The following is a 21,945-nucleotide window of genomic DNA, read 5'->3' on the forward strand; positions in this document are numbered from 1 at the left end:
GTATTTTCATATGTTTTCATGTTACTAGTTAACATCATTTCATTACAGTTTGAAAAACTTCGGTATTTCTTATAAGGCAGGTCTAGTGGTGATGCATTCCCTCAACTTTTGTTTTTCTGGGAAAGTCTTTCATTTCTCTAGGATAACTGCTAGATAGAGTATTCTTGGCTGGCTATTTTTTTTTTCTTTCAGCACTTTGAATATATCATCCCACTCTCTCCTGGCCTGAGGTTTCTGCTGAGAAATCTGCTGACAGCCTAATGGGTGTTACTTTGTAGGTTACAATCTTGTTTTTCTCTTACTGCTTTTAGAATTCTCTCATTTTTGACAGTTTTATTATAATGTGTCTTGGAGAAAGTTCTTTGGGACTGAAATAATGGGGTGATCTATTAGCTTCATGAACTTGGATGTCCAGATATCTCCCCAGATTTGGAAAGTTCTCAGCCATATTGCTTTAAATAGACTTTCTGCCCCCTTTTCCCTCTCTTCTTCTTCTGGAATTCCAATGATTCAGCTACTGGTGTTTTTGATAGTTTCTACAGATCACGTAGGCTTTCTTTGCTCTTTTTCATTCTTTTTTTCTCCTCAAACGGGGTTATTTCAAAGTTCCTGTCCTCTATCCCATTGATTCTCCCTTCTCTTTGGTCTAGTCAGATGTTGATGCTCCCTCTTAAATTTTTCATTGCATTCATTGACTTCTTCAGCTCCAGAATATCTGTTTGGTTCTTTTTTGTGATTTCTATGTCTTTGTTAAATTTCTCATTTTTATCGTGTATTATTTTCCCAGTTTCACTGAATTGTCTTTCTGTGTTTTCTTGTAACTCATTGAGTTTCCTTAAAACAGCTATTTTGAATTCTTTATCAGGTAAATCATCAATCCCCATGTCTTTTGGTGATGTCATGGTTCCTCAATGTTTCGTGTTACTTGGAGCTTTGCATTGCTTTTTTTTGCATTTGAAATAGCAGTCACCTCCTCTAATTTTTACTAGCTGCCTTCAGGGGGAAAAAAATACCTCTCAACAGTCGTGCTACAGATTCTGAGGCTTTCTCATACGTTGTATGGATACACCAGCTCCATGCTTCTTGCTCCCTCATGTGGGAGAATTCTGAAGCTTGTATGTCTTCTTTCGATGCTACGGTGCACCATGTTAGCAACTGATAGCCTCTCTTTTGTTTTCCTGAAGGTGGCATTGCAGCTCAGATTTGTGGTTTCTACTTTGTCTGCAGACTCTGGCCTGTTTTCTGTGCATGCTCCCTCTCTAGCAGAGCTGGCTCTTGGGACCCCCCACAGGAAGCCAGCAGCAGAGTTGGGGGAGGTAGGGGTTTGGTACGTGGTGTGCTGCAGGTGCCCGTGGGTCATTTGGAGGTATCTGCAGGAGAGATTTTTCCTGTGGCTCCTGGGCAGGCTTCCTCTTGGAGTCCAGAGGCCGTCAGTAGGAACTGTGTCCCTTTAATGCCCTCCAGGAATCATATATGCTGCTTTCCTGATCTGCTCCCTCCTCCTATTCCTAGAGCTCCCACTTTAATGCTCTGGATGCTGCAAGAGAGAAATGAGTGTCTTTGATATCGTCCCACACAGCTGGGAAAACCAGGCATTCACTTACTGGCTCTCCCTTTCCTCTGTGGGAGAAATCACAGACTGTCTGGTTCAGCTTCAGGCTATACCACCATGGGGGAGGGGTGATGCCAGCAAAGTCAAGCTGTTGCTTTTACCTACTCCAATGTGTCCAAACTCTTTTTTTGTTTTGTTTTGTTTTATTTTACTCCAGTGGAGTGCTGGAACTTCTCCTCTGGAAATCTGGTCTTCCAGAAAGGCTCTCTTGTTTGTAGGTGACCACCCAAGTCAGCGTTCTGCAGGTGTTCTCAGACCATAGCCGAGAGGGGTCAGAACCACTTCATAGTCTCCTCTAGGCTCCACAGCCAGTTCCGAAGTCTGCCTATCACCCGATACACTGGTGAGCGAGGCTCCTCCAAGGTTCCTTGGCATGTGGTCTTCAGTCCCACAACTCCCACAGAGGCACTTCGGTTCATTTATAGATCCTAAATTTTTGTTGAGGATAAAACAAGGGACTTCTTATGCTGCCATGATGCTGACATCACTCTCCAATCATTTCTTGGTTGATGTTTGTTTTCTAGTCGTTTCTTGAAGGAGGGCTTGTGGGAATTATATTTCTTGAGCATATTCATAGTGTCTTTCTGTTGCCCTCATACTTCAATGACAGTTTGTCTGGCTTTAAAATTCTGGTCTCACATGTTATTTCTTGGGAACTTGATAGGCAGTGGCTCCACAACTAGCATTTTATGTAGCTATTCAAGTTTTTGAGATTACTCCCCAGATTCTTTCCTTGTCTCTGAAGTCATTTATGTTTGCATGGATGTTTCTACATCTCTCTCAGTTCTGTATCAGAGTCTCTGGAACTATGGTGCCTGTTCAGTTTGTAGATTCAGTTCTTTTGTTTTTGGAAAGTTTTCTCAAATTGTACCTTTGAATAATTTTTCAGTTCCATTATTTTTGTTTCCTTCTTCAAGGATACCAATTATGCAGATTTTAGATCTCCTTTCTCTTTCATATCCATTATGTTGTCTCTAGTCCTTTTCAACTCTGTCCATTTCCATTGATTGCTTTTTTTAATCCTTTCTTCCATGTCACTTGCACAAGATTTTAACAGTGTCTTTTTTTTTTCCTCTATGTAGGTTCCAATGTGGCGTCGCCTTCATTTCTGTGTTGGTTTTATTTTTTCTTCCATTTCTTTTCTGAACTTTACTAGTTAATTTTTTTATCAACTTCTCTTACCATATTTTCCCTAAGCTCTTATATCACTGCATTAAGCTCTTTATTTGCTTTATTAATTCATTTGAAATCATGACTAGGTCATTGGTTAGTCCCGGTTCTTGATTGTTGGCAATATTTTTCTGCTTTATGTTCTTTAATTTTTTGTTTTTCCTTGTAGTAGCTTGTTATAGATCCTGTGTTCCTTCCTTCTTTTTGAATGACATGAGTTTTCCTGTACCATTTGCAGGAGTTACATGTGGAAGAAGAGCCAAGACAGTCTTCTAGGCTAGCAGGAATTGAGCTTGTATGTGTTTTACCCTTTACTTCTTTTCAGCAAATGGAGATAGGCAGCTCTAGGGCTGCTTACAGCTCAGAGTTTCTCCCCTCTATCCTGTCTCACTGTTAAACTGCTTCTCACCAAGATGTTCTTTCACTGTGTGTACTGTTTTAATCTTAACTTTCCCTGTGGACTCTGTTGTGGTGTTCCAAATAGGGGATTGCTGTTTTTGCCTTTAGGGTGAGTTACCTGCTTTGGACAACTTTTCTTTACCAGCTTTCGTTGAGTCTTTAGGTGCAGACATCCTTTTTCAGTGTTTTGCATACTCCTATTTGACCTTCACTGTTTTTTGGCAGCCTTTCTAAAGTGTTCAAGAGTTAACAGATATCTCTCAGTGGAGATGAAATTTGCATTTCTGTTTTTCATCCTTGTAGTTATTTGGGACAATTTCTAAGAAGCAAAGGGAACAAAGATATCTTAACTCCATATCTTAAAATCAGAAGTCAAGAGAAAATTAAGTACAATGGTGTAGGTAAAAATCAGGTGGCTAAGAATAAAAGAGGGATTAACTGGTAAGAAAACTGAGGCACTGTTCTAATCTGACAGCCTACGTATGGGATGGTAGTACAGAAGTAAAGAGGAAAAGTTGCAGCCTAATTGGCCTGAATTATTTTTCAAGTTAGGGCTGAATTTGTTTAAAATCTTGTAGAAAGGAGACATTGGATATACAGAGTCCTGAGAGACAGGATTAGAACCTAGGGATATGGAAATATTGGAATCAGGGACATGAGTGGACAAAATTTCAGAGAAAGAAGGATTCTTCAGCCCCAGAACTTGCGTTAGTTATTATATAACAGTTGTGTTTGGCATTACTTAAATCACTTTCAAATAGATAATATCCCATAAAGTTATTTCTAAGTAAAACAAACAAAAACATTGTGATACTTGGTTTTTTTTTTTTTTAGGTTAAGTGTCTTTCTTATGGAATTACTATATTTGTCAGTTACAAACTATAAAATAAAGGCTATAGGTATACAACTATAGGCAAGTAATGCAGTTCCTCTGAAAGAAGTTTTCCTTGTTTTAAGATCGAGTCCCTTTTATTTATTTTTTTTTCATGGTTCTCCCCTGTTTATTTCAACACGTTGAAATATGTCCCTGCTTATTTTAGCTTTATTAGAGAAAGTTAGTATATACACTTTACGGACCTGAATCCTCTCTCTTCCCCAAGTCCCTTATTAATGTTTTTATTCTCATCTTTGGCAGTGGCTTGAACCTGTCATCTGTAGCACGACTCAGAGGTACTTGGGAAAAGTTACCAAGCAAGTATGAGAAACACCTTCAAGATCTACAAGACCTTTTTGATCCATCTAGAAACATGGCAAAGTATAGAAATATTCTAAGTAGTCAAAGCATGCAGCCTCCAATTATTCCACTCTACCCCGTTGTCAAGAAAGATATGACATTTCTACATGAAGGTATTTAAAAGTTACTTGAAAATCAGCATGTTTAGCTTCAGCTAATTCTACAGAATTGGGATTTATTATATTTAATATATTTTTTGCTTAATGATTATGTCACTTTACCCAGTTAAATGCAGCAAGTTTTAGGAATCCAAAACCCACATTATTGTTAAGAACAAATTTAGGTGTTTACCATATGCATTCGAACATAAACTTGACTTACGCCCAGATCAGACTGGTTGATTGTATTTGTTGTTTTATTTAGTAGTATTTTTCATTCCAACTTTTTTTTTATTGACTTATTCACTATATACAGAAAACTGTCCAAAACAAGTGAATAATTTAATGAATTATGATAAAGCAAACACCCATATAAGCAACATCCAGGCCTAAAATAAAATATTGCCAGCCTCCCAGGAGCCCCACTCATGCCCCTTCCCAATTACCACCCTCATTCTCTTCCCCAAAGGAAACTTCTGTTCTAACTTCTAATACTGTGGTTTAGTATTACCTATTCTTGAACTTTATATAAATAGAATCACAGAGTATGTTTGTTTACTTATGTTTTGGTTTGGTTTGGTTTCTGGCTTATTTTGGTCAGCATTAGATTTGTGAGATTCTTCTGTGTTTTTGAGTATAGCTATACTTCACTTTCAAAACTATTTAGTATTCTATTACATGAGTGCAATACAATGGATTTATCCATTCTCTTGATGAGCATTTGATAGTTTGCACTCTTCACCTATTATGAATAATGCTGCTGTGAGTAATCTTGCACATACCTCTAGTGCACACATATTTTTGTTTGATGTAATTCAGGGTGGAATTTATGGGTTCTTATATTCATATAATCAACTTTAGAAAACAGTTTGACATTATCTACTAAAGTGGAACACCGGCAGTGTTATTAGAGTTCTCATTGTTCCTCATCCTTACTGATACCTGATAAATTCATTCTTTTTATTTTTACCCATTCCAGTAGTGGTGTAGTGTTGTGTAATCTGCATTTCCCTGATTACTAATGAGGTTGAGCACCTTTTATGTATTTATTTGTCCTCTTTTGTTAATTATCAGTTTGAGTTTCTTGCCTTTTTTTATTATTAGGTTGTCTCTTTCGTTTAATATAATTTTAAGAATTTTGTACACATCCTGGGTATAATATGACTTGACTTTTGACTCTCTGAAGGTTATCTTTTTAGCAAGTTTTTAGTTTTAAAAGCCTAATTTATTAATCTTTTACCATGTTTTATGTCCAGTCTTCCTGAATTGATTTTTGTGTATGGTATTTGTCCTACACCATTAACTTGCTATGTACTATTTTGCTATTTTACTAGTGTTACACTAGATATTATAATATTTATACTTGTTGATATTAATTAATTTAATATTCATTACTACTTTTCTGTGTGTTAGGCAGTGCAAGGAACCTAGATTATTTAAATTCCATTTACTTACCTCCTGATTTATATGCAGTTGTTGCCATGCCTTTAAACCCCACGTGTTATCGTTGTTTAGTATGAAGTCAGTATTTAGCTTTATGTAGCTTTATGTATATGATGATGATGTTACCGTTTTTTTTATTCCTTCCTGCATTTCAAAGCTTCCATATGGTTCAGGGGTTTTTTCCCCCTATACACTGTTTATTATTCCCTTAAGTATAAGTCTGCTGGTGATGAAATCTCTTGGTGTGTCTTTATCTGAAAATGTCTTTACTTCATATTCATTCTCAAGGCATAATTTTGGCTGGCAGTTATCTTCTTTCAACATTTTTAGATAACATTTCATTGTCTCCTGGCTTCCATTGTTAATGTTGAGAAGTCCATTGTCAGTCTTAATTGCTGTTCTTTTGACTGTATTCTGCCCTTTTTCCAAGAGCTGCTTTATAATTTTGTCTTTTCTTTATCTCTGTTTTTCTCTAGTTTTGCTGTGATGTCATTAGGTGTGGCATTTTGGTTTTTGTTTATTTGTTTTAATTCTGATTTGTTTATAGGACATCTTGAAACCTGTGTTTTGATATTTTTCATCAGTTTTAGAAAACTCTCAGTCATTCTGTCTTCAAGTTCTGTATCTGACCTCATCTTACCTCTCTTTTAAGGATTTTGATTTCACTTCTGTTAGACCTGATCACTGCCCCTATTGTCTCATACACTCTTCTCTGTATTTCTCATCTTTTTGTCTCACCATGCTTCATTCTGAATATTTTCTTCCAACCTATTGCTCAATTTATTAATTCTCTTTTCAACTATGTTTAATTTACTGTCAAATTTATCAGTGAGTTCCTAATTCCAGTTATTGTGTTTTTTTTCAATTTTACAATTTAAATTTGTTTATTTTTTTATCTTTATGTTCTCTGCCAGGGTTCTCAGTGTTGTTTTTTACATCTTTGCACATATTCACCATAGTTATTTTAAGGACTGTCTCTAATAACTCCATAATCTGGATCCTTCGTAGGTCCCTTTCTGTTGTCTTTTTTTCTCTTGCATTTCAATTATGTAATCTTTTCTCCTGATATCCCTAGTTATTTTTGACCAAATGGATGTTGTGTATAAAAAATTAAAGATATAATCTGAGGTTTAAAATGATGGTCCATTCCTCCAGAGAGGATTAAAGCTTGCTTCTTCCAGGCAGCTAGGAGTGCTAACAATCCAGAATCACCTTAATCCATTTTCACGTTTTGAAATAATTTAACACTGAGCTTTTATCCCAGTCTACATTCAGTACATCCTTAGTCCCAGGATATAGCCCTTCAGGATCCCAACCCAAAGCATTGGAGGTTTACCTAGACTTAAAGTTGTTTTCCTCTAACCTCTAAAGTCAGGGTGGCACTATTGAGGTTTTCTGTTCATCATCCCTCTTTTCTAAAATCAGCAGATGCCCCTAGAGTCAAGCACTTGGAAATGCTAAACCTGCCCCAGATCTTCATTCTTCTTCCAGATCTTCACTGCCTTGATAGCTTTTTGATGCCTTAAAACATTTTTTCTATTTATGTCCAACTTTTCTAATTGTTCTGAGCACCTAGTCTCATTGCCTCATCTTTCATTATCACTCCTTTTTCATAAGGAAATGTTATGATAGGCTTCAAATATATTTTTCTGACGTGCTCCCTCAAAGCATGTTTATGTAATTTGAAACCTAACTGGGTTAAGCCCAAAGGTCACTGTAACCTCTGGCTAAAACCTAAGTTTTCAAGTGTTATAACCTGTTGTCCAAAGGAACAGATGCAGGTACCTGCCTGAGAGTGGGCTGAGCATCTGGAGAGTTAAATTTAAGGAGCTGCATATTTTTTAGGTGTGCCTGTAACATAATGAAATTAGTTTTAGAAGTTATGCAGTTTATCACTTTCCAATATTCGTAATCATTACTCCCATAGGAATAGAATTCCTCCCAATAGTTCATTCCCTGGGAGCAGGGTTGAACTGTCTATGGGTTTATCAATTCTTAAAAACAAAAGTGGCGGTTTGATAAAGAAGATTCTGGTTTGTGCCTCTCAAGAATAATAACTTGACTTCTGCTACTTTTATATGGATATTTTAATTTTGAAAATTAAAAAATTACATTTGTTCCATAGGAAACGACTCCAAAGTAGATGGTTTAGTAAATTTTGAGAAGCTAAGAATGATTGCCAGGGAAATCCGTCAAGTTGTTCGAATGACTTCTGCCAACATGGACCCAGCTATGATGTTTCGACAGAGGTATGGCATTGAAGTGTGTAACAGTGTTACAGAGTGGTGTCGACAGTGATATAATTGTAATCATAATATTTATCATTTATTGACCATCTACCATTTATTAGCGCTGTATGAAGTGCTTTACATGTGTCGATCTCAATTATTATGCTTTACACAGTAATCCTTAAAGGTAAGTGGTAGGTGGCCTTCCTTTTACATATGAAGAAACTGAAGCTCGGAGCAGTTGGGTAATGTGCCCAGGATTACATAATTTGCTGAGATTTGAACCCTAGTTCTGTATTACTTTTTTGAGTACATGGACAGTTCTGTATTGTTATTGTTACTGAAAATATCAGCTAAGTTAAATACAAGAAAATTGCTGATCTTTACTGAAGTTATCACAGAGGACAAGTGCTTTCATCTGGCTTCTAACCTAATTTGTAAAGTATTAGTCTGCATATTGTCTTTTATTTTTACTGAACATTTTTAAAATTCTATTTCTGTCTAAGTCATACTTCATTTTTCTAAAGTGCAGTCATGCATCACTTAACGACAGGGATACATTCTGGGAAATGTGTTGTGCGGTGGTTTCATCTTGGGTATGAACATCATAGAGTGTACTCTCACAAACCTAGATGGTATAGCCTACTACGTGCCTAGGCTATATGGTACTAATCTTATGGGACCACGGTTGTATATGCTATTTGTCCTTGACCAAAACGTCATTATGTGACGCATGACTGTATATTCTTTCTCTCACATCATGGTACTGCTATTCATTGGTATGTAAGTTCTTTAACAGAATTTACAAAGGGAAAATTTAAGCATATTCCACCTTTAATAAAAATGGAAAATGTTGATTGTATTCCGTATTAACCTAATCTTCTAAGAATGCTTTTTAAAATTCATTTTTAATATAATAACAAAGACTTCCTCAAATTATATAAAACTTATAGGAAGTATATTGTCAAGCTGTTGTCGGTAATTTTTAGGGTAAATAGACAGAGTTTTAATTTTTGGTCTGATTTTCTTCTGGGCCTATGTATAGCTTCAGTACATAGAAGCTTTAAAAATGAAATATTTACAGAGGCAGACTCGATTTCTGTGGCTTAAAAAATATAGTCTACTAAGGAAACAAAAATACTTGGTTCTTTAAAAATTGGAGATGGAGTTTTTATAACCAAACAGAATCAGTGTGTGTCAGGATTGGTTTTTTGTTTTTATTTGTTTTGTTTTAGTTAAATCACTGTTCAGGAGTCTTTGTTTTTATAAGTGGTTAATCTGATGGTTGTTCTAGTTCAGAGATCCTCAAAGTATGGGGGAAGGAATGTGTCAGATCTCGTCTTCTCTACCCATCCCACTTCTGCCCCTGGGAATCAGTACATGTAATGAGAGATGTCATTGCTCAACAGTGGGGAAGCAGAAAACAGTAAGAACCAGGGACCAAAGCAAACCTGGAGGATAGTTTGTTTGTTTGTTTTTTAAGTTTTTTTGTTGTTGCATGTCCCTGTACAGTGGCCCCACCACTCCCTGTTGTCTTACATGGACCTCCATTTACTCATATATGTTAGCACCCTGGTTCCTGAAGGCATAATAAATTTGTGACCCTCCCAGACCAGATAATAATATACCAAGTACCAGCTAGGCTTCAGAAATGAGAAAAGGAGAAAAAAGCTGAAGAAGAAATTAATAAACTTAGTTATTTTCTTGAGAATGGCCTGGGCTAAGTAGAATACAGTATGGGGGAAAATAAAGCATTTATAATTAGATTGGACTGAGCTTTTCCTGAATTAGTTTTATTTGTCAGCAAGTACTGAAATGTACTATCTTTCTTTAAGCAGGTAATTGTCCATTTTGGTGGCGTATATTATCTAGTGTGAACCAAGTAACCCATTTTATTTCAACAGTAATCAATTTGCTGGCTGAAAAACAGAATCTTGGGCTGCCCATGGCTGGAGCTCAGTGGATACAGGTCTGGGGTGCACTTAGGCCAGCCAGCGGGGCAGAGGGGAGCAGCACGAAATAAATAAATATCAATAAACTGAATCTTTATTTAGTCCAGTTGTAGTATGAGGATATACAGTATCATAAAGATTTTGATGATATATTTTTACTTACATTTTAAGTTGGATTTGCTGGTCAAAATTTCTTGTAAAATACATTGTCAGAGAAATTTCTACACTTAAAAATGAAATTATAAATCTTTGTTTCTTGTAATTTCATCCTGTCACTTAAATGAGTGGCTCAAAAATCCTTTAGAAAAAAATATTCAAAAGCTCTATTCCTTGTAAGACCTGAAACTATGAAACTTCTAGAAGAAAACATAGGCAGTACGCTCTTCGACATCGGTCTTAGCAACATATTTTCAAACACCACATCTGACCGGGCAAGAGAAACAATAGAAAAAATAAACAAATGGGACTACATCAAACTAAAAAGCTTCTGCACAGCAAAGGAAACCATCAACAAAACAAAAAGACAACCTAACAATTGGGAGAAGATATTTGCAAACCATACATCTGATAAGGGCTTAATCTCCAAAATATATAAAGAACTCATGCATCTCAACAACAACAAAACTACCAACCCAATTAAAAAATGGGCAAAAGACCCGAACAGACATTTCTCCAAAGAAGATATACAGATAGCCAACAGACACATGAAAAGATGTTCAAAATCACTAACTATCAGGGAAATGCAAATCAGAACTGCAATGAGATATCACCTCACGCCCGTCAGAATGGCTATAATTGACAAGACAGGAAACAACATGTGTTGGACAGGATGTGGAGAGAAGGGAACTCTCATACACTGCTGGTGGGAGTGCAAACTAGTGCAGCCACTGTGGAAAACAGTATGGCGATTCCTCAAAAAAGCAAGGATAGAACTACCATATGATCCGGCTATTCCACTGTTGGGTATTTATCCAAAGAACTTGAAAACACCAATTTGCAAAGGTACATGCACCCCTGTGTTCATTGCAGCGTTATTCACAACAGCCAAGACTTGGAAGCAACCTAAGTGCCCATCAAGGGACGAATGGATAAAGAAGCTGTGGTATATATACACAGTGGAATACTACTCAGCCGTAAGAAACGATGAAATCCAGCCATTTGTGACAACGTGGATGGACATTGAGGGTATTATGCAAAGTGAACTAAGTCAGAGGGAGAAGGTCAAATACCATATGATTTCCTTCATTAAGTAGTAGATAATAACAACAATAAACAAACACATAGGGACAGAGATTGGATTGGTGGTTACCAGAGGGGAAGGGGGGAGGGAGGAGGGTGAAAGGGATAATTGGGTACATGTGTGTGGTGATGGGTTGTAATTAGTATTTTGGTGGTGAACATGATGTAATCTATGCAGAAATAGAAGTACAATGATGTACACCTGAAATTTTTACAATGTTATAAACCAATGTTACTGCAATAAACAAAAAATTAAAAAAAAAAAAAAGAAAAAAGCTCTATTCCTTAATTTAAGGTTTCCTTCCCTAGAAACTTTGAATTCAGAATTCGTAGTAAGTAAATGTTTTTCTTAAACTTCTTATTAACATAAGCTTCTAGATGAATTAGATATTGTAAATATAATTGGTTTAAAAGCATATTTTGAAAAATGTTGCAGGGGTTTTTTGGCTTTAAGTACATATCATAATTCATTTTACCCCTCTGCATTCCGTTAATGTCATTTTACTGTTAAGCTATTATTTTTTTGTAGTAAAATTTTTCTGTTCTGTCTCCATAGTTTCTCTGACTCTCAACTGTTGTCTTTTTTCTGTGCTTTCCTGTTCAAACACATGCTTCAATGTTTGTGGCTCTTGCTTACAGGAAGAAGAGGTGGCGGAGTCTGGGGTAAGTGTAGAGATGAATGCAACTGGAATGAAGGTTGTGCAACTCTTAACATATACTGCATCCTTTTCATTAATGCACGCACATAAAATAGCATGCGTTCTATTAACCCTGTCAACCTACATTCCTGACAAATGCCTTTTGCTAACAAGGTGAAAGTAGTGATAGAACTAGCTTTTTTTTTCCCTTTACTTTTCCGTTATTGAGTCCCATAAATAAGTCCCTTTTAGATTTTAATTTAGCAGGGTCAGTTAAATGATGATGATGATAGCAAATATTTGTTGTGTGCTTGCTATGTGTCACACACTGTTCTAAGCACTTTATATGAATTATTTTCCAACCACTTTATGAGATAACTACTGTTATTCCCATGGTACAGACGGGGAAGATAAGAGTTGTCCAAATTCTTACAGCTCACTAATGGTGGACCCAAGCCTAGGTAGTCTGATTCCAGAGTCCACACCATTTTCTTTTATTTAAATGCCATGTTTTATAAAAGCAAATATGTAAGTGTATAAATATGGATGAGGTTTGTTTATAAAGGTTACATTTTCCATCAGTTTTCCAAAAAGAGGCAGCCCTTATCCAAACTATACTGTAAAATTGTGTTAGTAAATAATTGAAATTGAAGATGATTTTAATTCTTCAGATCCACTAATACCATAAGACTTACAGCATTGATTGAATTTTGTTTTAAATTCCTACCATTTTTAATTGAAGACTCCCTTATCTCTCTTAAAACCGTAGTAGAATCAGAAACTGCCAACTTTTGTTGTTCAAGTAGGTTCAGATCTCTGCTTATACATAGCTAGATATCTATTTAGAATCATAGAATATTTAGGATCTTATAATCATCTTTGTAAGTCCTTTCATTTTTAGATGAAGAAAGAGATGGTTTTTGTACATGAAGAGATTGCATAAGAAGAATTGTGTTATTTTAAGACTATAACGAATCATGAAGTTAGATGCTTTTATTACATGTAAGAAGGATTTTTTGTGAGCCACTTTAACTTGAGTCTTGTCTTATTTGTGGTCTTGTTTTCTGTTGAAACTTGATAAACTTGAATTTCCTTCTACTTTCTTCCTCCCTTCTGTGTGTTTCTCATGTGTTTTCTTCTATATTATACATTTATGTCTTGGTCTTTTCTGGTTCTTCTCACTAAAAATAGAAATTAATTCCTGGCATTGTTATTATGAAGAAGAATACTTGGTCAGTATATCTTAGTGGGAATTTAGGGTATTTGAATGACTTATGTAACACATTTACTGTTTATTCAGCTTTAGGGTTCTATTGTATGATGTTTGCAGACGCTAGGTATTTTCGTTTTTATGTCAGAACGTTTTCTGCTTTGGAAGTAGCTTAGAAGATATTTTATTATCATTATCACGTTTTCATTTATTAGAATTTTGTATGTATCCTAGATTGTAGACACCTATTCTTTTTTTTTTGGATATCAACTAAGAAAGTTATTAAATATTTGTCTTAAAATTTGCTCCTAAATATTGGGACTTGGTTTTACTGCATTTCCTTAAATCAAAGACATCATCAACTGTTGGACACACCGTTATTATATGTACCTTGAAGAAAAATCACTGCAGTGCCTTCTTCCACTGAGAGTTTTTTTTACTGTATACATACTGAAAGAGCTCTTATATAAACTTAGGTATGTAGTTTTATCATGTAACACCCTTTTGTAGTCGTAAAAAGGAAAATATACACAAATTAAATTGGTTTAGGTCTCTCTAAAACTTCTTCATATTCACAATATGAATCTTCTAAATCACTTTCAGAGTTATTAGTTTCAGGTTGGGGGCGGGATTTTTTGGGTTTTTTCCCCACAGTGTTGCCTTTTGTGCCATTAAGTGTGTTGGTAATGCAACATTTCTTAAAACAAACCTTTTTTTTTTTTTTGGAGAGGGAGATGGGCCATGAGCTAACATCCGTTGCCAATCCTCCTCTTTTTGTTGAGAAATATTGGCCCTTAGCCAATATCTGTGCCCATCTTCCTCTGTTTTATATATGGGATGTGCCCACAGCATGGCTTGATGAGTGGTGCATGTAGGTCCACGCCCGGGATCCAAACCTGTGAACCCCGGGCCACTGAAGCAGAGTGCTCAATCTTAACCACTATGCCAGTGGGCCGGCCCCAAAACAAACCTTTATATTTTTTTTTTTGTGAGGAAGATCAGCCCTGAGCTAACATCTGATGCCAATCCTCCTCTTTTTGCTGAGGAATAGTGGCCCTGGGCTAACATCTGTGTCCATCTTCCTCTGCTCTATATGGGAGGCCGCCAAAGCGTGGCTTGACAAGCAGTGCGTCAGTGCGTGCCCGGGATCCAAACCTGCGAACCCCGGGCTGCTGCAGCAGAGCGCACGCACTTAACCACTACACTGCTGGGGCTGGGCTCTTAGGCTGGCTTTGCAAATATTTAGAGCTACCCTCCTTTTGACACCTGCTTTGGGAATGTTGTTCAACTTGTCAGATTCACTACCTCCTTATAATCAAAAGAGTAATTCACTAGTGTAGTTGGAGTTTCTCCCATACCATTCTACATGTGTAAGTAGTGACAGCCATGTCACAGTTTTTGCCTGACCAATAGAAGTTGAAAGTTGCCATCAAATGTAAGGCACACCCTATTTCAAAGATCTTAAAATTGTGAAAGAAATACCATAACACTTGTACAACTTTGTTTCCCTTAATTTACGATGAAAATATTAGGATTGTAGTGTCTATTTTAAACTTGGTATGTGAGCACTGAAGTACAAATTGTTCTGTGGTTGTGGTCTATGTATTTAGAACATTTTTGTGTAAACATGAGGCTAAGTTAGAAAACCTGTAGTAGATATCTTTATTATTTTGGAATGACAACTGCCTTTAAAATAAAAATCATCTAAGAACCTTGTGTTTGCTAGCCTTGTTAGAAAGGACAAATAGCATTGCATTTCCTGTTTTCCATTGGTTCTAGATGTGGTCGTTGTAGAAGGAGGTTTGCCAAAACGAGTAGAGTTGGGTGAAACTATAGCTTGTTTGAATTGTGATTATTTCTACCCGGCTTGCAGTTCCATCACATTCAGAGGCATTGCAAAAGAAAGGTCCCAGATCCCCAGTCCTAGAACCCATATATTGCCCAATCATTACATGTGTGATTGGAATTTTTTTTACTGGTTCTTTTTGAATTTTGGCCAAAATCTGGTTACTGGCAAAATTGGTGAGCATGCACAGAGTGGGCCTGCTGTAGACAGGAATTGTGATGGCGGTAGCATGTTCAAAGCAGCAGAGACAAGCAAAGCTGCTCTAGTAACTCCCTTGTGAAGAACCATGGTGCAGAGATCTGGCTGAGGATGAGCTTGTCCTGACCCAGGCTCTTGCCAGATCTTTAGAGTGTGGATGGACACCAGGGCCAGAGGAATGCTTTTACTTGTTACAGTTGTGCCATGGTTTGCGTAGGCACATACACAAGTCTGATGGAATTTGTTGCTCAGGAGGGAATTATCTTATTCTTCTGAATTCTGCACTTTGCCAAATCTGAAAACTCAGAAGGTTGCCATGTATGCCATATTACTTTGTGTTAATGCTCTTCATCTTTTAACTCATTTGCATCAGCATGCAATAGCATTAACAGAACAAAATTCTTTTATCTTCAGTCTGCCATGCTTAATTCTCGTCCTTACAGCCCCCGATTGTGATGTCCATCTTCTTACAGGTCATTGAGTCAAGGCAGCACAAACTCAAACATGCTGGATGTTCAGGGAGGTGCTCACAAAAAAAGGGCACGCCGAAGCTCTCTGCTTAATGCCAAGAAGCTATACGAAGATGCCCAAATGGCAAGGAAAGTAAAGCAGTATCTTTCCAGTCTGGATGTGGAGACAGATGAGGAGAAGTTTCAGATGATGTCATTGCAGTGGGAGCCTGCATATGGTACCTGTGAGTACAAATTTTCACTCGTGACGCTAAATAAAATAGCACAACAAAATAGAAATTTATTTTTCTAGAGTTATGCTGAGGTCCCAAGAAAATTAACTTTCACTCTCAAAAGATTACTGACATAACCCAGGTGTCATGTGATCCTGTTAATCAGATACTGAATCCCATTCGTTCCTGATGATTACCCTATGCAAGAAATAGAGGGATAAATAGTTCTTCTTTGAAAAGCATTATAAAGTCTTCTTGTAAACACTGGAACATTATAGAGGAGCACTTCTGTTTGAGAACATTTTTACCTTCATCCCTACATAAAAAGTAAAAATAAGTGAAATTTTTACCTTTTTTTAATTTCATGGATATTATCATTTACCAACTAGCAACTACAAGAGATTTAATTGAAGCACTGTTAGAGATAATAGGTGTAATATAAGTGTCAGCAAATAAGGTAAAATAAGAAAATCAGGCATATTCTGATATTGTTAGTATATAGAAAATAGGATGGACAAAAGAGAGCCTATTCTCAATATTGAATTTTATTTTTTTATTTTTATTTATTTTTTTTGGTGAGGAAGATCAGGCCTGAGCTAACATCCTTTGCCAATCTTCCTCTTTTTGCTGAGGAAGATTGGCCCTGAGCTAACGTCCATGCCCATCACCCTCTGTTCTGTATATGGGATGCCACCACAGCACAACTTGATGAGAGGTGCATAGGTCCGCGCCTGGGATTCGAACCTGAGAACCCCAGGTCACTGAAGTGGAGTGCACGAACTTAACCACTATGCCACCAGGCCAGACCCCTTCAAAGTACAAACAACAGAATGCATGTGTCTGTGGGTCAAAGAAAATCATGAGTTGTGAAAGAAGAAATTAAAGATGGTAAAATATATTGTTTGTTGTAACAACCGAAAAAGATGATTAAATTTTAAGTAGGTGTTATTTTATGTATATATATATATATGGTTAAATGTTATGCCAATAAAAATCCAGATAGGATGTGTAAAACTTGATAAAATGTTAACAGAGTATAGGAGGGGGGAAGTTCAGAATTTCTATGTTCCTGATTGATAGGGGGAAATGGTAGATAGACATCATGGATTGACCCTGAGATTGATAAATTGTATGGTAGTTACATAGTAATAGAAAAAGTATATGAATAGAGTAGAAAAGAAAAAGTGGAAATACAACCAAATATTGATATAAAAATTTCAGATATGACAATTTTAAAATATGGGATAACAAGCCATTCAGTAAATGTTGTTATAAAAACAATATCTTAAACACTTGTACCCATAGGAAAAGGGATGGAATGTGATGGAAAGAACACCTACTGAAGGATAGAGACAGACTTTGAGTCTTACTTATTACCTTTTGAGCAAGGTTCATCCTAGGTCTCTCTTTTGTAAAACTCAAGCAAGGATTGAGAGTATGTTTATCTCTGTGATTCTTTCTACATCAAACCTATTAAATTAGGAGAAAGAAATAAACTAATAAATGCTGTCGATTATTGAGAGCTTTCTATATGCCAACAACCATGCTAAGCACTTTATAAACATTGCCATTTATTTCTCAAAGCAACCTGTGAGGTGTCCAACATTGGGATTTTTTTTTCAATGAGATAATGCACCCATAAAACCTGCTTATACCAAGATGTTGCAATATGTATTACAGTGAAAAAGAAATCACACAGATACTAAAATGCTAGAGAATAGTTAGGTACACTGTTTCCTTACCAATACGAGAAATGAATGGTACATGGCCATTAAAAATAATCAATATAGGGGCGGGCCCGGTGGCACAGGCGGTTAGGTGCGCGCACTCTACTGCAGCAGCCTGGGGTTCGCCGGTTGGGAGACCGAGTGCGCACCGACGCACCGCTTGTCAGGCCATGCTGTGGCAGCGTCCCATATAAAGTGGAGGAAGATGGGCATGGATGTTGGCCCAGGGCCAGTCTTCTTCAGCAAAAAGAGGAGGATTGGCAGATGTTAGCTCAGGGCCGATCTTCCTCACACACACACAAAAAAAAACAGGAAAAAAAAAATTATATATGGACGAAGGGCGAAAGAGGTAAAGGGGCACGTATGTATGGTGACAGATAAAAACTACACTATTAGGTGACTGTGCAGAAGCTGAAATATAATAATGTACATCTGAAATTTACAGTGTTATGAGCCAGTATGACTTCAATAATTTTTTAAAAAATAATAAATGTATATAAACTTGGAAGGTATCAAGGAAAATCACTTACTACACATGGGCTATTAAGAATCGGGTCAGCCATATGAAAATGGTACATGTCGAAAGTAAAGACTGAAAAAGTGTATAGAATCTTTAAAATACGTTCATGTTTTAAAGTTAAAAGCCATACACATATTTAGTTTATTAAAGCAAGCACTCTGACCCTGCTTTGAATGATCATCAAAATTATTTTTTCCCTAGTAACTCAGTATAGACTTTTATCATTTTGTGGTTATGGAACACAGTTTATTATTCCTGCTTTCATCTGATAAAAGGTTATTTCTTTTATCTTTTATTTTCGCTATCTGCTTTTCTTTGTTCCTTATATCTGATTTGAGATGTTCGAGAGCATAGGAATCTCTTTTATGCTTTGCTCATTGTTAAAATTTTGAGGCTAGGAAAGATTCTCACGTCTACACCTACCTCTGCATCCTCCCTCCCTCACCCATCTCCTCCCTTTTGCCCTCCCCTTCACACGCACACAAACACACACACACACCCTGCATACTTTCTCTTCTCACATCTACCCTAGACTTATCTCTGCCTTTTCTCATGACACTACATGGTGTCCTTTCCTACATATTTAATGTGGCTTTAAAATGAGAAAACCTGTCTTTGGTTCTTAAACTGAATTTCGTGAAAATTTAATTCAGTGCATATCCCTGTAATTTGGTTTGAGAATCTTTGATTTCTATTGCATAATTGATTTTTAAATGTTTCATGACTATCCTAAGCCCAAAAAATAGTTGGTTGCTGAGTATTACAGAATTTGGTTCTTCCTAATAAATATGTGGGTTTTGGCACTCATCTGTGAACTCTTTTTTATATTTAAAGTAGTCTCTTGATTTTTCTTTGCACTGTAGCAATTATTAAAATAAGATGTTAGTAGAGAATTGATGAGCATTGACAGAAAGGGGAAAATGTGTTTCATGGCTCTAACTAAAAGATGATAACATCTTGGATTCGGTTAGTTGATGAGCCACTGCCTATTAACCCCCAGGAGTCCCTGTTTTGACTTGCTGAGATGTTCCCTAATTTTTATCACCCAAAATATTCTCTAGGCTCTCATAGTAAAAGCAGATTAGCTAACTGTTGTAGCTGGGCTGGGACAGGTTAAACATGCTAATTTTGCTTTTATCTTGGTGTTTAAAACAAATACATCACGGAATACAGAGGTTGGACCTGCATTGAAACCACTCTGAATAACTGACTGAAGAATTAAAAGTATGACTTGAAGGAAGTAGTTCTTTCCTTTGGACTACAGTATTGATTTTATGCCAAGGAGGCAGCTTTTTTGTTTCTTAAGCCAGAGTTCTCGGTTTTTAATTCTGACATTCACTATCAAATATTCTAACCATGAACTTATAAAACGATATTCTTGTTTATAACTGTTGAAATAATTTACTTAGTCATTCAACAATTACCTAGTAAGCATCTGTTTTCTATCACTCGCTGGACACGTAGGGATAGATTAGTGAACAAGATATACTGTCCTTACTCTCATGTTAGTTACAGCCTGGTGGGGAGAAGAGACATTAGTTGACTAATCACACAGATAATTGTATTGTTACAGACAGTTATCAATAGTGTGAAGGAAAGATACAGGATGCCTTGAGAACATAAAACAGAGGATCTAATCTAGTAACTGCAGAGTGGGGGGTATAAGGGAAGCTAATACTAGGCCAATGTTAGAACATGCAGGGACTAATAGACCTTTTTTTAGGGGTTTGGGTCTTTATCCTGAGAGCAATGGCAAGTCATCTAAAGGTTTGTGCAAGACATTTGGAGAAGGAAAGCGATATGAGCAGATTTTCATGTTGTAAGAGTCACTCTGTTGTTGTATGTACAATGGCTTAAAGGCGTACTAAGATTAATACAGTGAAGGGGGTATTTCAATAGTATAGATGAGAGAATGTTAACTTGGCCTTCAGGGTGGTGGTGGAGACGGAGCTAATTAAGTTAGTAGATTCAAAAAGTATTTAGGGGGCCGGCCCCGTGGCTTAGCGGTTAAGTGCACACACTCCGCTACTCGCGGCCCAGGTTCGATCCCGGGCGCGCACCAACGCACCGCTTCTCCGGCCATGCTGAGGCCGCGTCCCACATACAACAGCTAGAAGGATGTGCAGCTATGACATACAACTATCTACTGGGGCTTTGGGGAAAAAATAAATAAATAAATAAAATTATTAAAAAAAAAAAAGTATTTAGGAAGTAAAATTAACAACTTGATTCTCCAAAAGTTTTAAAATAACCTTTTATAATACTTATATGAAATTATTTTTAGGAAAATTAATCTACTTTATTTTTGTGCTAAAAATAGGAGGTTTTAAGACGACCATTTATTATTGTCAGTGGTAATAACTTTGCCTAAAAAAGTACAGAATTACATAATTTTTACTCTCTTCTATCAGTGACCAAGAACTTAAACGAGAAAAGATCAGCCAAATCATCAGAAATGTCTCCAGTGCCTGCGAGGTCAGCTGGCCAAGCAGCTAAAGCCCATTTGCATCAGCCCCACAGAGTAAGTCAGGTGCTTCAGGTGCCAGCTGTTAACCTGCACCCCATCAGGAAGAAGGGACAAGCAAAAGACCCTGCCACATTGAGTGAGTATTCACAATTAATATTACATTCATTTAATTTAAATTTCCAGGGGAGTTAGAATGAAAAATAATTACAAATGTAAATATTCAGATCAGCTATTGTAGTTTATGTAATATAATCATGACTAATGAATCAAAAAATGTTTCATTTTGCCTATTGGTATTTGATGATAGCACATATACTTTAAATGCTGCCATTGACATTCCTATAATCGTATCAACAGAAAACTTGCAGCCGTGCCCTTGGGTACGAATGGCTTACTGCATTCATAGGTGCATTTAATCAGTTATCTAATGCAAATGCAACTTATGAGAATGAAGTTGCTCGTTCTAAAAATGACTGTTATGTTGGTTTTTCATTAATGACCACTTCTGAAAACCTAGTTAGGAGACAGGAGAGTGTAAAGTATATAAAGTATATACTGTACTTTTTTTCCTCTGTTAGGCCGTGTGGACATTATCTAAATTACTTTTATTTGTTGTTTTAACAGTATCACTATTTTAGCTGTCAGGGGAAAGCTAGATTAGATTTGGTTCCTAGCGTTATTACATAGCCCATACATTATACATAGGACATATTCAATAGAACTTTGTGAATTTAATTTGATTTTGTTTTGAGATCCAAAGTTGAATAAGAAATGCCCCCTCGCTTACCACATTTTCAGTCTGGTGGTATAGACACACAAACCGGTTGCTTCAGTATAATGTGTTTGCTGTTATACCGGGGGTATGTACAGAACATAAAAAAGAAAATAAGAGGGAGAACTTTTAGGGCAGCGAGAGGTAAGGTAGAGCTTCAGGGAAGTCTTTTTGGAGATAACACCTAATAGAGGTTGATCAGGAAGGAGGTAATTAGGTAAAGATTCCAGAGAAGTTGCTTTACACAGAGGAAAGGCTTGGTATCTGCAACGAGCCACAGGCAGTTTGCTGCCTTTGAGTGCATGCAAAGCCGCAGGAGGAGTGTTGAGAGACAGATTATAATAATTAAAGTAACCCTTAGAGAGCACTTACTTAGTGCCAGGCACAGGTCTAAGTGCTTTACTAACTTTATGTATTATATTCATTTAATCTTCATAAGATCCCTACAAGAATAGGTAATGTTCTCATTCTCCAGAGGAAGCATAGAGGGGTCTAAGTAACTTACCAGTA

At 36.7% G+C, this 21,945-nt stretch overlaps 1 protein-coding gene across 5 annotated transcripts in view; it reads left to right on the plus strand.

The window, feature by feature from the left end:
* RAPGEF6 (Rap guanine nucleotide exchange factor 6) overlaps window positions 1-21,945 on the plus strand; it is a 203,307-nt gene that overhangs the window by 165,044 nt on the left and 16,318 nt on the right. For all 5 annotated transcript variants that reach the window (XM_014796298.2, XM_087429849.1, XM_087429848.1 and 2 more), the window contains 4 exons: window positions 4,317-4,528; window positions 8,082-8,205; window positions 15,741-15,961; window positions 20,608-20,799. In XM_014796298.2, the coding sequence (XP_014651784.1) occupies window positions 4,317-4,528; window positions 8,082-8,205; window positions 15,741-15,961; window positions 20,608-20,799 (749 nt within the window). The remainder of the gene's footprint in view (window positions 1-4,316; window positions 4,529-8,081; window positions 8,206-15,740; window positions 15,962-20,607; window positions 20,800-21,945) is intronic.

This window comes from Ceratotherium simum, chromosome 4 (assembly GCF_057802395.1).
Source record: "Ceratotherium simum simum isolate JZ-2026a chromosome 4, ASM5780239v1, whole genome shotgun sequence".
NCBI classification, from domain to species: domain Eukaryota; kingdom Metazoa; phylum Chordata; class Mammalia; order Perissodactyla; family Rhinocerotidae; genus Ceratotherium; species Ceratotherium simum.